Source organism: Onychostoma macrolepis, chromosome 21 (genome assembly GCF_012432095.1).
Source record: "Onychostoma macrolepis isolate SWU-2019 chromosome 21, ASM1243209v1, whole genome shotgun sequence".
NCBI classification, from domain to species: Eukaryota; Metazoa; Chordata; class Actinopteri; order Cypriniformes; family Cyprinidae; genus Onychostoma; species Onychostoma macrolepis.
The window spans coordinates 28,570,763-28,586,500 of record NC_081175.1 but is presented as its reverse complement, the minus strand read 5'-3'; the positions used below and the strand labels follow the sequence as shown (position 1 = coordinate 28,586,500).

Genomic DNA, 15,738 nt, shown 5'->3' with positions numbered 1-15,738 from the left:
TTCTCATTTTTTTATATTTTACTACATTTACTTTTATTTCTGCATGTTTGGGCCTCTATATTTAATGTCTGTCATGCAATTACTAAATAATTGATATATGTATATATAAAGAACAGGGTTAACTTCTCTTTGCATGTGAAAGCAAATTCAATTTTAAGTGACATTGTCTAATAATCCATCTTTCTCCACGTATCACTGGTTTGTGTCCTGATCTTCAACCACAAGCAGAAAAAGTGTGTTTGAGTCACAAGGAAGTAAAAGCAAAGCCATTATATTTTACCGATGTTTTTAACGTGTTTCCTGCTGTAACCAGTTCTGCTACAAGCCATAACATATCAACTTATTCTCTTTCACTGGAACAAACCAACAAATAGCTACTGCAATGTTCTTATACATCTGTTATTCAGATTCATTTCTATTCTTCGGTCTCTGTCTTTGTTCAATGATTGACTGTGTTTGGGTTGAATATTTTCATCAAATCAACAAAATTATTACTTCACTGTTTCAATTGTCTCTTGCTGGAACACATTAGATAATACACATTATAATACACAACATAAATTGCCTCTTACAAACCTTCATTTCTGACCTATTTCTTTCGAGTATGATTATGAAGACGATCTTCTCTGCTTCCCTCTAGTGGAATCAAACACAAATGCATGATCTCATTGATTTATTATGCCACAGATGAATGTTACAAGAATATAACGCAACACCGAATCACCATTCAAACCGTCTTCTGATTAGATCTCTAAACATGACATAAATATGGTCTCCGGCCATGAGAGAGTGATTTGATCTTCTAGTTGGTCTCTTGCAGTGTGTGTGTGTTTAAGGCCGGCAGCGCTGAATGAAGCGTGGGTACAGGCAGACGTCGCGGATGTGATGGCGGTTTAGCAGCCAGGTGAGGAATCGCTCCAGACCCAGACCGTATCCGCCGTGAGGACACGTGCCAAACTTCCTCTGAAACACACAAGCATCCACACGCTGACATGTTATGACAATATTCTGAACATCTGCAATGATTTTGGTAGCATTTTTGTCAAATTTAACGACAGTATTATTTTCAGACTACACTGTAAAATGATGAGGTTGAAGATTATTGGAGTGTTTTCAAAGAAAATTATTATTTCAGACTTTCCATGTCAAAATTTCATGTTTAATTCGGAGTGTTACTTGCTGTTTCTGTAATTATTTGTGAAATTTATTACCAATTTCTAAGCATCCCCAGTGTATTTCGAGTAATCAAATCTTAGGTTTTTTAATGAACATTTGCATTATCTCCCAAAAAAGGCATAGAAGTTTCCACGTGGCATGTCATATATTAAAATATTTTAAGAAAAAAAAAAGTGCTGCTTGATTCTAGGTATTGTTATAATGGTGCATGTAATGTAAAAAAAAGTATTCAATATTCTTCCTGCAAACATGCATTGATTATTAAATGCATTAAATTATTTATTATAAATTATCATTTACATTTAACTTTATGATACTACTTGCCTACAAGGTCTACTTAAAATGTAGACAATTTCTGAGCAAATACATAAATATCAAGCTCTTTGGGGATGGAAAGATTTTTTTAATGTTTCTTTTGCTCACTAAGCTGCATTTATTTGATCAAAAATACATAAAAACAGTGAAATTATTCTAATTTAAAATATCTGTTTCCAGCATCATTACTCCAGTCTTCAGCGTCACATGATCTTCAGAAATCATTCTAATATGCTAATTTGCTGCTCAAGAAACATTTCTGATTATTAGCAATGTTGAAAACAGTTGTGCTGCACAATATTTTTGTGAAAACTGTGATGCATTTTATTTTTCAGGATTCACAGATGAATAGAAAGTTAAAAGAACAGCATTTATTTGAAACAGAAATCTTTTGTAACTTTATAAATGTCTTTACTGTCCCTTTCTGAATGGTAGTCTATATGAAATATAGCCAATAGGCCGTTACCTGGTCGGTGTACCAGTAGTAGGGTGTGGGGTCGATTCCCTCTCTCTTATACCCCTCCAGGAGCTCCTCAGCGTCCCAGATACGCATGGAGCCTCCCACGATCTCACCGACGTTAGGCATCAGCACATCCACCTGACAAACACACACACATCAGCCAATTACAACACAACTCTGCTGATACTGACATTTCTGTCCTTTTGCATATTAATGTCTTTTCTGTTTGTAGCTTGAGTTTTGTTCTGGTATCTCATAGGTCCATATATCTGCATGTTTAAACACCGAATATGTTGTGATTGGCTGTGATTGTTAATAGGGTTGGGTATTGTTTGAATTTTATCGATTCCTAGTTTTGAAGTCAAACATTTAGATGTCAAACATTTATTCTGTCTTTTAAAAAGCATTCTGTTGCAGCTAAATAACATGAGCAAAAATCAACAGCCTACAGAACACTGCAAGAGGAATTTTGCCCATGCTTTTAACAAAAACACCACAGCAAAAACAACTACGTTAATATAAATTTCAAATATTAAAGTGTTAAAGATAAGTAAACAGTCAAAATAGTAACAAATTAGTAATAACACAAATAAATACAACTGAACAAAATTTCAGGTACAGAAACTGTAATTAAAAGTTTAAAAACACGGCATAGTTTTCTTTTCATAAATAAAATATAGATTAAAGTTACTAAATATTTTCAGTCAAGATCAGTGAATGATTTTCTAATGGCAGGCAGCGCGTTTATTAGGCTGCTGTCTCTTTAACACTGAACGCACGCAGATCTAAAAACACTGTGCACGTGCGTTTTCTTTCTCATCTGTTTACGTTCACTTAAGACAAAAAAAAGGCTGTGTTTATGATATACTGACGTAGTTTTCTGCATACTGGTCAATAAATATGAAAGTCAGTCAGTTCTGGAACAACCTTTTCTGCAGTCAAATGCACAGAAAGGTTCGAGAACGGAAGCAAACCGAGAACCTGTTGCTCGCGCTTGTGCTTCAGACGTGTGCGCTGCACACAAACAGGGCGCAAGTTCTTTCCGGTCCTGCACTTAAATCGTTTTAAAAATCACATTAAAATGCGAACGCAGGCATCGTTAAGCAGAATCGAAATGCACGCGTCTTATCGAATACCCGGTTCTTGGGAATTTGGAACCGGGTCTAAAATTGAACCCTAATTGTTAATGAGGATCCTGACCGATTCGGTGAGGCGGCGGTCCTCAGGGCAGCGCTGCATGTAGAAGGATTTGATCTCGGCTGGGAAGCGACACAGCAGGATGGTCTCGTTAATAGAGTCGGTCATCAGACGCTCAGGGGCTTCTGGGATATCCTGCAGAAATCACACACAAACAGTCAAACATCCAAGCTTTTGTTCTTGAGCACTCTTGGAAATAATGTATGAGATTCAATAAAACACACCTCTCCAAACTCATAAAACGTCCCATCATCCTTCTTGATGTTGTGCTCTTTGAGCCACTCGATGGCTTCGTGTAGTTCATCCTCTTGAACGGCCGTTTGGGAGGCTTGAAGTCCTGCAAGAGAGAGAGAGAAAAAAAAGATTTACTGCACAGATTTAAGAGCTTCCATACTTTTTGTCCAATTTTCTATGACCCTCCCAGTCATTTGTAACAATGTTGCTACTGCTAACAAAAAAAATTAAATAAAATAAAAATTACATTAAATGAAGTAAAATAAAATAAATCTTTACTTAAATTAGACAAACAAAAAACTTTAACTATTTTATTACTTTTGGTCAGCTGCCAAGGCAACATTTCTAATTTTCATTTGAAGTTGAAATGCTAAAATGACTAAAACTGAAATAAAAATTTATTAGAAAATTCAAATACTTCAAGATGAATTTCCATGAACTTTCCAGTCGTTTGGGACAACGTTGTTTTCATTAACTAAAACTAAACTTTTTTTTTTTTTTTTAAATGTATGTTGATCGAAAAAAGTTAATTAGACAAAAAACCAAAACAAAACTATTTTATTATTTTTAGTCAGCTGCCTAGGCAAGATTTCTCATTTTCATTTAAAATTGAAGTACCAAAATGACTAAAACTGAAATAAAAACAAAAAAAACAATAATAAAAATAAATAAATAAAAAATAAGTTAAAACAAATCCAGAGCCTTCATCTTTTTTGATGAATTTCCTTAACCCTTCCAGTTTCAATGTTGTTATCATTAACTAAAACTAAAACTAATATTTATGTTAACTGAAATTAAATCAAATTAATCTTAACTGAAATTAAATAAAAGACAGAAAAAATCTCATTTAAAGTGTAAGTGCTAAAATTACTGAAACTGGAATAAAAATTAATAAAAACGAAATAGTTTTTAAAAATCAAACACTAATAAAAATCAAAAACAGTTACAAAAACTTTAACATAAATATTTAAATAAATCTTCTACTAGGATGGTTTAGTTAATCGTCATGAATTTTATATGCCTGAATAACATAATCCAGGCCTAAAATATTATGATAGTTCCAGGTTTTATCTGTGACTGTGAAGCTCAGGGGTCATACCGGGTTAATGTCGTAGAGCAGCTGCCCAACAGGAGACTTCAGGACCCTGTCGACCACGTCACACACCAGATCCTCCAACCGGTTCAGAAGGTCTTCATAGGACATGAAGGGACACTCAGCCTCGATGTGGGTGTACCTGAACACACACACATACACACATTACACTGACATGCTTCTGTCTGTTTCTGTTATGTCCTTGCACGACGCAGAGTTGTTGTTGTTTTTATATATATATATATATATATATATATATATATATATATACACACACACACACACACACACATGAAGAGTTTATCTGCAAAAACCGATAGACACCACTTTCAGAAAAAAAAAAAACTTTCACTTTGAAAAGACGCGCTAGCTGAGAGAAGTTTCGTCAAAGCTGACTAAAAGTGACCGAAGATGGATAATTTCGACGAACTTGATGAACCTGTGATATCTTCTTCAGGGCATAAAAGGAAGATAATTTTTTTTTTTTTTTTCTCTCTCTCACTTTGCTGCATGCTTAATGGATAAAGGGATTTGACAGAGAGAACATGTTGGAGGATCTTCCCCGAGTATTAAAAATGTGTGTCATCCTAGTAAGACCAATTCTACAGCAGGTATAAACAATCTGGTCCCATCATTCCTTTGTGTGAACTTGTACGGTGTTGTATTCCTTTTCCCCTGTTTTGTCCTTTTATTTTGAGTTAGTTTTGATTAGTGTGCTCTGTTTGCCATGTAGAAATTCAATTACCTGCTCTTTTGTAATTCCTGATTGAACGGGATGGAGGAGAAGGGTTAGGTAAGCTCTGTCATGTGATATACATGGAGCACATTTATGGTTTATGGATTTGTGCCACCTGCTGTAATTTTATTTTGGTAAACAGTGTAGTTAAGATGATGTCTCGGACATTGAAGACTTTTTCTTTCTACATTTCTTTGGTGTTAGCTAGTTCTAGTTGTAAATGTCTTAGGAAGATTCCTTTGTTTTTTTTCCTTTTCTTTTTTTTGGCACGGTCCCTTCCCTTTGTCCTCCCCCAGTTTTATAATTTTCTTTATAATATTTTTCCTTGTAATATTTCTTGCTTACAGCCTGTTATAAATAAACACAAGCTTACTTGTCCTTGTAGTGTCCAGTTTCTCTTATTCCCAGTGTTTTTAATGGTGACAGTTGCAACTGGCCTAATGCTGCCCTTCTTACCCCTAGACTAGACCTTTAAAGTGGTCATCGGATGCCCATTTTCCACAAGTTGATATGATTCTTTAGGGTCTGAATGAAAAGTCTATAACATACTTTGGTTAAAATTTCCCAAAGATAGGGTAAAAAGGGTGTTGTTTACACTGTCAAAAACAGCTCTTTTCACAGCAACCCATTTTGGTGCATGTCCCTTTAAATGCTAATGAGCTCTGCTGACCCCGCCCCCTCTCTTCTGTGGGGTGACGAGCTGTTCTCATGAGACTGTTTACTTTAGCCGCGGAACTTGCTGACTAGCACATTATTAGGAAAGGCAATTTGCAAAGATTCATAAAAGAACCTTATGCTCACTTCTTCTGTAAGTGAAGCTGGATCACGAATGATTCGCGTGAACAAACGCATTTAGGTAGATCATGGGCACATTCCTTTCAAAAACAAATGTAATCCACTGTGTCTTCAGTGGCTCAGATTTCGGGAGTAAATGACGACTGCTATGTTCATTATTACATCAAACAACAAAACACCTCAATCGCTTAGGAGTCATTCTTGTCTACATCTGAAACAATGGTGGACTGATGACGGCTCACTCAGTCTAAGGTAAAACATCAGTGTCAATCAACTATCGTGGGAGTGGCCTGGGTCTGCGTGACGTCACACAGACAAGAAGCTGAGAATGGCTTGATTTGAGAAAGGGGTTATTATTATTATTACTAGGTGGATTTTTATCATTATAGGGTAGATGTGTACACACACAGTCAACACACATTTATGCTCAAACAACATGTAAAAGTGAATTTTGCATCCGATGACCCCTTTAATAGCTAAAGAAGGGACGTAAGAGTTTCACTGAATGAATACTGAAAGGTCCCAGACTCACTCGGCCAGGTGTCTGCGTGTGCGCGACTGCTCGGCGCGGTACGACTGCGCGATGCAGAAGGTGTCGCCCAGCGCAGGGATGCAGGTCTCCAGGTAGAGCTGAGACGACTGCGTCAGGAACGCGTTCTCACCAAAGTAGTTGAGACCGAAGAGCGTGGAGCCGCCCTCCACCTGCGTCTGCACCAGAGTGGGCGGAGTTATCTGAGAACGACAACAAACAAGCATCTGTGTTTACTAAAACAAACAACATCCTGTGCCTCAAAATGAGATTTTGCACAATTATGTATATAGTTGACCCAAAAATGAACATTAGCTGATTGAGTCCTCACTCTCAGGCCATTCAAGATTAGGATGGGTGCCGTCAGAATGAGAGTCCAAACAGCTGATAAAAACATCACAATAATCCACACCACTCCAGTCCATCAGTTAACATCTTGAGAAGACAAAAGCTGAAACAAATCCATCATTTTTAACTAAAATATGAGTCCATTATCCATAATAACGCTTCCTCCAGTGAAAAAAGTGGTCTGGCCTGAACCAGTGATGTGAGAGACAACAAGAGATGCACTTTTTCACTGGAGGAAGCGTTATTATGGATTACGGACTCATATTTTGGCCAGAAGGAACTGTTTGAAGTTAAAAGTGTCTTACTAATGGATTTGTTTCTACCAAACACGCAGCTTTTGTCTTCTGAAGATGAAGATTATTGTGATGTTTTTATCGGCTGTTTGCACTCTTATTCTGACGGCACCCATTCACTGCAGAGCATCCATTGCTGAGACACTGATGCAGTGACACATTTCTCCAAAACTGATGAAAAAATAAACTAATCCTAATCTGGGATGAACTTAGAGTGAGGACATTTTCATTTTCGGGTTAACCAATCCACATGGTTCAGGGAATGACCTCGTAGTAGCCCCGGCTGAAGAAATGATCCCGGAAACACTGCGTGACGGTGGACCGGACTTTCAGGATCTTGGAGACGTTTTCCCCACGGATCATCATGTGCCTATTGTTGAGCTGCACGTCCACGTCAGACTCCTCGTTCAGCAGGTTATCAGCGCCGCCGGCCGGAGCGAGACCGACCAGCTCCCAGAAATCACAGTGCAGCTCATGGCCGCCCGGAGCCTTTCAGAACAAAACCATAAACTACATTTTACAAATCCTGACAGAACTTTCATTCTTAGATGAACTACACCTTTAAATATAGGGAAGTAATATTATGTTAAATTCATATTAATATCAATTAATTAATCTGGGTAATTGTCTCACCTGTTTGCCCTCAGGAACAGGTTTCACGGTTCCATACAGAGCGACGGTGCTCTCCGTAGACAACACCAGGCCATTATAACACTGACACTGCACACAACACACACATTCATCAACATGACCCAAATAAAAATAGATAATATTGATATGTAGAAAATATCATTAAAGTTCTGAAATATTTAATTATTATATAATAATTTATACAATATTTTTTTTTTAATTTTTGTACATTAATACATCATTTATAAATTACATTTTTATATTTATTTTTGTAAAATTGTATACATATATTATTTTATATCATTTTTAGATAATTTTTGCTTTTTTTGGCATCGCCTCACCTTCCTCCTATATAATTTTTTGCTTTTATTTATTTTTATTTATTTCTTTATTTATTTTTAATTTGGGCATTGCCTCGCCTTACTCTTATAAATTTTCTTCTTCTATTTTCATTTATTTTAATTAGGGCATCACTCAGCCTTAATCCTATATCATATTTGCATTTATTTATTTACTGTAATTAGGGCATCACTTAGCCTTAAAGGGTCATGAAACCCCAGACTACTGTTTGTGATGCACATCATAGAAGACGATGTTAGCATCCGATCATTTTAACTGTTAGAGAAAACTGGTTCATTTTAAGCTTTTTTTGCGCTATTTTCATCTTCCGGGTTTAAAATCTACATCGTGTTGACATCACAATTTGTGACGTGGCAATGGAGTGTAGTACATCGATGACGCGTCGGTGTCTATTAAATTATTCATGAGACTGCGTGTTCTTATCCTATGAGAAGACGCTTCGCTTAATTATTCAGAACAGCATGTGTTGATTTGCTATGACAGACGCTTCAGACTGTGAGATCGCGCACATTAACTGAGAGAAACGTTCATGGATCGAAGGACAGCGTTTGTTTTTGCTTTGTAATAAGAGTTCGGTACAAACGTGATTCATTCACTTAGTGAGTGTAACCGTTTTTACAGCTCCGTAAATATATTATATTCATGACCCTTTAATCATATATCAGTTTCGGTTCTATTATTATTTTCTTTTAATTAGGACTTTGCCAATCTTTAATCCTAACAACCAACAGCTCTGATAACTAACAGGGTTGACAGAACTAATTTACCCACTTTTAATTGTGTAGAATATCAACAAACACAGACAGTACCAGTTTGTCCGTGAGAACACACTGCAGGAAGCCGGTTCCGTCACGCAGCACAATAAACAGGAGGTTCTTCCCTGAGAAAACATGAGCATATTTTAAAACAAACTATATTTTATATTTTCACTGAAACTATGCTTTATGAATGAATATTCCTGTGGTAGATAAGACTGCTGAGGATTCTGGATGTTGATTTCAGGCAGAAGAAAACTAAATCTGCTCACCTTGTCTGCGTAACCGATGGACCCAACCGAACACCTTCACCCTCTGCTCTCTCAGTGCCTCCAGTTTATCAATCTTCACCTGAGCGTGACAGAAAGTAAACTAGAAAAACTGACTTCAAGATTAAGAGGAACACTTTCACTTTCATTTCAGCTTCACTGGCTATCATGCAACAATAATCGGACTGCTGGTTCAATGGGAATGTAAATACATCAATTGATTGGATTTAAAGGGTTGGTTAACACCATACAATCTATTTAAAAGGAAAATATTAGCCATGTAAACCTTTATATTCGACTACTTTCTCAACCTGATGAGAAAAATACTGGACGTGCCGTGGTACGGATGTTTATTTACGTCTGATGAATGCAACGACTGCAATTCAGGACAGATGTAATGCACATGTAAATGAATATGTGAATCAGACTGCAAAGTTTGAGTACATTTAAACAGAATTTTGAGAATCTGAAATCAGATCGAACTCATTTGAAGTGATGAATTTTATGTCCCAAAACTTTGCTGAATTGCTTTGATTTCTTCTTTTCTTGATCTGAATAAAAGCGTCTGCTTAATGCATAAATGTAAACCTACCCATCCTCACACTGTAAAAATAATAATGAAAATAAAACATTTGATTTATTTTACACCTTTCGTGTATAGATTGCAGCTCAAAATGCTTTACTTAAAAGCATAATAACTCAGTGCCATTATACAGTCACTATTATATATTCTGTACATAATTCAGGAAACTCTCACAGTTTTGGGTTCAGGGAGGCTGGGGTCATTCTCGACGACAATCTTTTTAGCTTCTTCCAGATTCTTCTCTCTGCGATCGGCATCTTCAGTCTGTCAATCATGAGATCAGAAGGTCAGAGGTTAAAACAGACATACAGGACGCTGACGTGGAGCTCGGTTTACCGGATGAGAATCACGTACCTCCTTCTTCTCTTTGCTCTCATTCTTCATTTGCTCTCGATTGAAGAGCTTCTTTGTGTTCTTCATCTGAGTCTTAGAGATGACGGCCCAACGCTGACAGCACAAACACACCACAACATTAAAACAAAAGGTTCAGCTATTAACAGGATACACTACAGCTAAATTTCTATTTCTATGAACATTGGTAAGTTATTATTTACTACCTTCTAACATGTTCTTATGTCAAATATGCATGTTAAATAATGCATGATATTAAAAATAGTGAAATAGGCACAAATTGTATATGCACCATGAAAACAAAAATGTACATTTGTGACAATGTTAGACTTAAGTTTCATTTTTAATTTCCATTTTATTTATTTTTTCCAGAACAGAGGATATAGCTAATATAACATTTTAAAATACTACACACTGGAAATATATATATATATATATATATATAAAACTTTTACTTGTTACTTGAAATAAAATAACCATAAACCATAAAATATAAAAAACTAAACTTATTTTAACTTGATGTACTAAAATAATTGAAATTAAAACAGAAAATTCAAATGTAAAAACGATATAGATATTTACAAAAAACAATCATAAATAAATAAATTAATAAATAAATAAAAATGACAACAAAAAAACACAACAAAATTACTAAAACACAACTAAAATTAAAAATGGAAATAAATAAATAAAAGTGAATTCAAAATATGAATTAAAAACTATAACAGTATATAATGTGCGTACAAAAAGAAAACAAATTCTGAAAATACTTTTAAAAAAACACTTATCAGTTATTAAATGGAATATTTTATAGATTATTTAATTCTATATACTTGTCATTTTTGTATTGGTTTCAGTGAGTCAGGGCTCAGGGTTCCCTGATTGATGATACTTCGTAATACTTTTTTTTATTGTAAAAGTGTACATTTATGTCAGGAACCAATCTTTTGAATCAATAGATGATTATTATATCATTAATCATTAATAGATATGATTATTTTTGCTACTGTTAGTTAGTTGCTGGTTAGTAAGTGTTATTACCTCTCCTTCCTTCTGTGAGTCCACATAGATCACCGGAAAAGGTTCTTTTCCAACAAACAACAGTGCCTGGAAAGATTACAGAGAACATTAAGGAATGATAATCCATGTATGAAAATATGAAAATGATCTGCATCAGCCGGGACGAGGCACCTTGAGTGGCGTTTTAAAGGGCTTCTGCTCTGATCCGTCTCCATCCACATCACTGCCCTGTTTATCAGACACGTACAGCTCTTCTGTAGGAGCAAATAACAGCAGCGTTAACATTTCTCCAGTTTACATGCAGATCCAGATCAGACTCCACTTCTGGAAACGACTCGGGTGCCTTTAGTGTGCTAGCTAGGGCACTAAAATTGTTCTTTAATTAGTCTGACTCAGTTGATCTCTTGCAACCAAAGTTATATTTAAAATCATAAGGTGCCACATTGTCAGATTTTACAATTTTTTATTAAATATAACATGAGTGTATAGATATTGATCTATTGATCAGCACATTCTGATGCAACCCTCAGCAGAGATTGTGTAAATTTAAACACTAGAGTATAATTATAAGTAGAGTATAATTATGTATACGAGTACAGTAGTTTGTTACATGCTAATATATATATATATATATATATATATATATTAATGTAGAACAGTGATATAAATGAATACCGCGAGAGTGTATTGGGGTTTTATGTAGTATTTATCTATATAAAAACATTATTGGTGGTATATTGAATAATACACATATAAGTAAAGTATGTGTTGTGTTGTGTACTGCAGTATGTATAAATACAGTTTGTGTAGTATAGACCGGTTTATAGGGTAGTAATAGGATCTGACGCAATATGCAGCAGCATCTTCATCACCACCATAATCATCCTCAAACTCACTGATCGACATCTGAGCGACGCCCTCGTCCGCCATATCACGCTCTGTAGACCGCAGAGGAGTGGAGTCCGGTTCGGTTCTGGAGTTGTTTTGAGGTAAAATCTCCGTTAAACGGTTCCGTCGTTTCGCTGCCTGTCAGTACACACACACGCGCGCACGAGTCGCTGTCGACGCATGCGCAGGCGCGAGCCGTTCTGCGCTGTCGCTTCAGCCGGGGATTGGCCCGTTTGCAAGATGACGCTATTCCGGGGAAGCTGATTGGTTGGGGTGAGGTGAGGGGGCGGGAGTTTGAATAAGGGCGAGTAGAGTTGGTTGTTTTCTGACGTCCGTCAGACACTAAACCTGTTTCTGCACAAACATTATATAATAATCAGGCAATATTTTTTTTTCATTTTTTTTTTTTCATAATTTAACATATAAATAAATATACGCTGGAACGACATGAGGGTAAGTAATTAATGAAAGAATTTTCATTTTTGGGTGAACTAACCCTTTAAGCAAATCCAAATGTAGATCAAAACAGCATTTATAATGATTTAATAATGTTTAATTTTACATTATAGCTATAATATAAATATATATATATCTATATAGGCCTATATTTCTGCATTGCATACAGTGTTTATGTGTTATAGACAATAAAGTTTTTCTTCAAATGTATTTTCTTGAAAAAATACTTTTTTAATGCTTTAAAATACACACACACACACACACACACACACATATATACACAACAAAAATATACAATAAAATGCCTAAAATATAATGGAAGATTATATAAGTACTTAGAAACATATTTTAGAAAGCTTTTGTTTTGTTTTGTACATTTTTGTATATTTTGATATATAATATATATATATATATATATATATATATATGTATAATTTTTGTTTTGCTGTATGGGTATCCAAAACTGTCAGAAGAGTTTTGCTGATACCCAAAACCATTAAAAAAACTGTCTTGTACCCTAAATTGTTTCTGAGGTTGACAGAAGAAACTAAGGAGAGGAAAAAACAGGAGACAATGTGATGATTATAAAAAATGAGCAGGGTTTATTTAATCATTTTAGCTACGTTTCAGTGCTCAGACTTTGTCTGTACTTCATCTGACCAGTGCAAATTCAACTGGTGTTATTATACCAAAGCAAAAGCACCAGAAAATCACTGCTTCACAACATTGTCCTGTGATGTTAAAATCCACCTTTAAAATGGAGACGGTATCCCTTGAAACCTCACAATCATAAGATTAAACAACAATGAGAACTACAGAGCAAGAGGAAAATAGTAAGCAATATAACAAAAATGAGCAACACACATGTAGGTTGCTATTGAAAATCCTTAAATCCTTTAATACTTTAGTAAAAATGTAGGATAGGTTCCATAAAAGTCTGTGTCTGTATGATAAACCATCAAATACATAATTAGAAAACTTTAGGTACTATAAAACACCAAAGTATTTATTAAACAAATGTGCAGATGTGTTCATTCAGTACTGGATGTATTTAATCTACATCTCTTCATCACAACAGTGAACTTTCCTCATCCCATCTCAATCATCTCCAGGTCCACATAAGCAGACCACGGCTTTTCTTTCCTCCACGTGCAGATCTGTGATTCGGCAAAAACAGAAAAGACACATGCATTCATTAATAGACTTGATTCACAGGAATCATTCATGTCTGTAGTGCAAACAGTCAAACGGTTTATTTTTATAGGGTTATTTTGTGTCAAGTCTTACACGTTCGCAGCACTGCAGCTGACAGATGGCATACAGCAGCACAGTACAGTACAGGCTCATTTCCAGGGAAAAGGTGCTTTCAAAGAGCACCGAAAAATCCTCATCCAAGCGCTGAAACAACACCAGCAATGCATTCAGCAAGTCATACTGCACTATTTAACAACAGAATATCCCAGTAAAACAGTCCATCTTTACATTTTTCCGAAGGAAATACCTGTGTAAATCTCACTACCATAATACTAGGCTATTTGTGGGGTGTTGTGGGCATTGTTTAGTATTTTGGTTCTTAGCTCATTACATTGTTACATGTTTTTCCTACTCACTACTGTACTGTTAGATGTATGTATGCATTTATTTATTTGACTTTATTTATTATTTACATTTATATTAATTAAATTTGTATTATATTGTTTTAAATTTATTTATTTATTTTGTAATATTTAAAAAAGTAATTGTATTTTTATAATATTTATGATATTTTTTATAATATTTATTTTGAATATTTTCACATTTTATTATTATTTTTGTTTATATATTTAGTTTATTTAGCTATTATTTATTTGTAATTTATTTTTATGTATTGTTTATTAATCTAAAATAATATATATTAATAATAATAATAATAATATTTTTAGTTAATATACTTATTATTATTTAATGTCTATTTTATATATATTTATTTATTTTTTACATGGACTGCATTACTCCAGGACACATGACACTATTCCTTAACAGGTGGAGTTACTGTGACATGATCTGATCTTCGGTTATGAATACCTGCTCTTGTCTTCCCTTCAAGGAAGAAAGCTTTGTTAGCTCCTTATTTTTCTTAGGTAAGGAGGCCACGTCAAGTCTCCTTTTTTGTGCTTTCTTCTCTGAAAGACAAACAAACAAACAAAACATACGGATAAATAAGCAAACCTACAACTAAACACTTTAGACTTTTTACAGTGTACATATGTGTATGTACAGCCACACACACACACACACACACATATATATATAAATTCAATATATATATTATTTCATTTCCATTTAGTATGTTGAAGTACTAAAATAAATCAAATTAAATAAAACTAAAACTTAATAATAAACCTATACAGACATAATAATAATAATTAAAAAAAACTAATAAAATGACAATATTACTACAACTAAAACTAAAACTAAAATAGATAAATACAAATCAAACTGCATTAGTTTATCAGTAATCCTAAAAAATAACACTGAGCCATACACACATGCTAAAAAAAACCCAGCAACAACTTACTTACACATAGTAAGAAATGGTTATAAAAACCCAAACAGAAGTGAAACAAGTAGAAGGAAAGAGGAAAAATAATCTAGCAAACAAATTAACAGTTGATTCTTAACATATTATATTCTATAATATATTCGTAGTGCAAAAACACACCGTACTCAGCGTTCGTCTGGTTCAGCGCAACTAATGAAATCAGGAATAAAACCATCGAAGTTTTGATCCTGCTCATGTTTTGGTCGCGTTAAATCAGCCCGTAACCATGGCAACCTAGAAGAAAAATAATAAAAATGTTTGTTCTGGAACAGGAGAATATGAGATTTATTATCCCATGTATTATTTTATTTTAGTTTTATTTATTTTGTTTACTTTTGTTTTTGTAGTCCACTCAGTTTTTGAGTGCGCTTGTTCATTTCACTCGACAGTATGAATATCACGGTACCTTTGTACCATGATAATATTTTTAATAATTTTAATAATAAAAAACATTAATAAAATATCCACATATATATACAAATACAATGATTTAAATAAATACAAACATAAAATGCGTTTCGAATGAAAGTTATTTGGACCTCACGACAGTTGGTTTGCGACACCTCATGAACGGTTCCCAGGCACCGCCCCTTCTGACGAAAACAGGCAGGTTGGCCAATCACAAACGGGAAGAGTCGTCTGTGATTGGTCAGCCCGACTACTCTCGTC

The 15,738-nt window shown here is 34.7% G+C and overlaps 1 protein-coding gene across 1 annotated transcript; it reads right to left on the bottom strand.

The window, feature by feature from the left end:
* Positions 1–658: 658 nt before the first annotated feature.
* nars1 (asparaginyl-tRNA synthetase 1) lies at positions 659–12,240 on the bottom strand. The gene is given in 16 exon segments (XM_058759044.1): positions 659–963; positions 1,958–2,089; positions 3,152–3,283; positions 3,373–3,443; positions 3,446–3,485; positions 4,482–4,617; positions 6,539–6,738; positions 7,444–7,665; positions 7,810–7,896; positions 8,976–9,046; positions 9,194–9,272; positions 9,948–10,037; positions 10,128–10,220; positions 11,166–11,231; positions 11,316–11,398; positions 12,041–12,240. Coding segments are annotated over 16 exon segments (1,668 nt in total). The 5' UTR covers positions 12,075–12,240; the 3' UTR covers positions 659–831.
* Between the last annotated feature and the right edge of the window lie 3,498 nt (positions 12,241–15,738).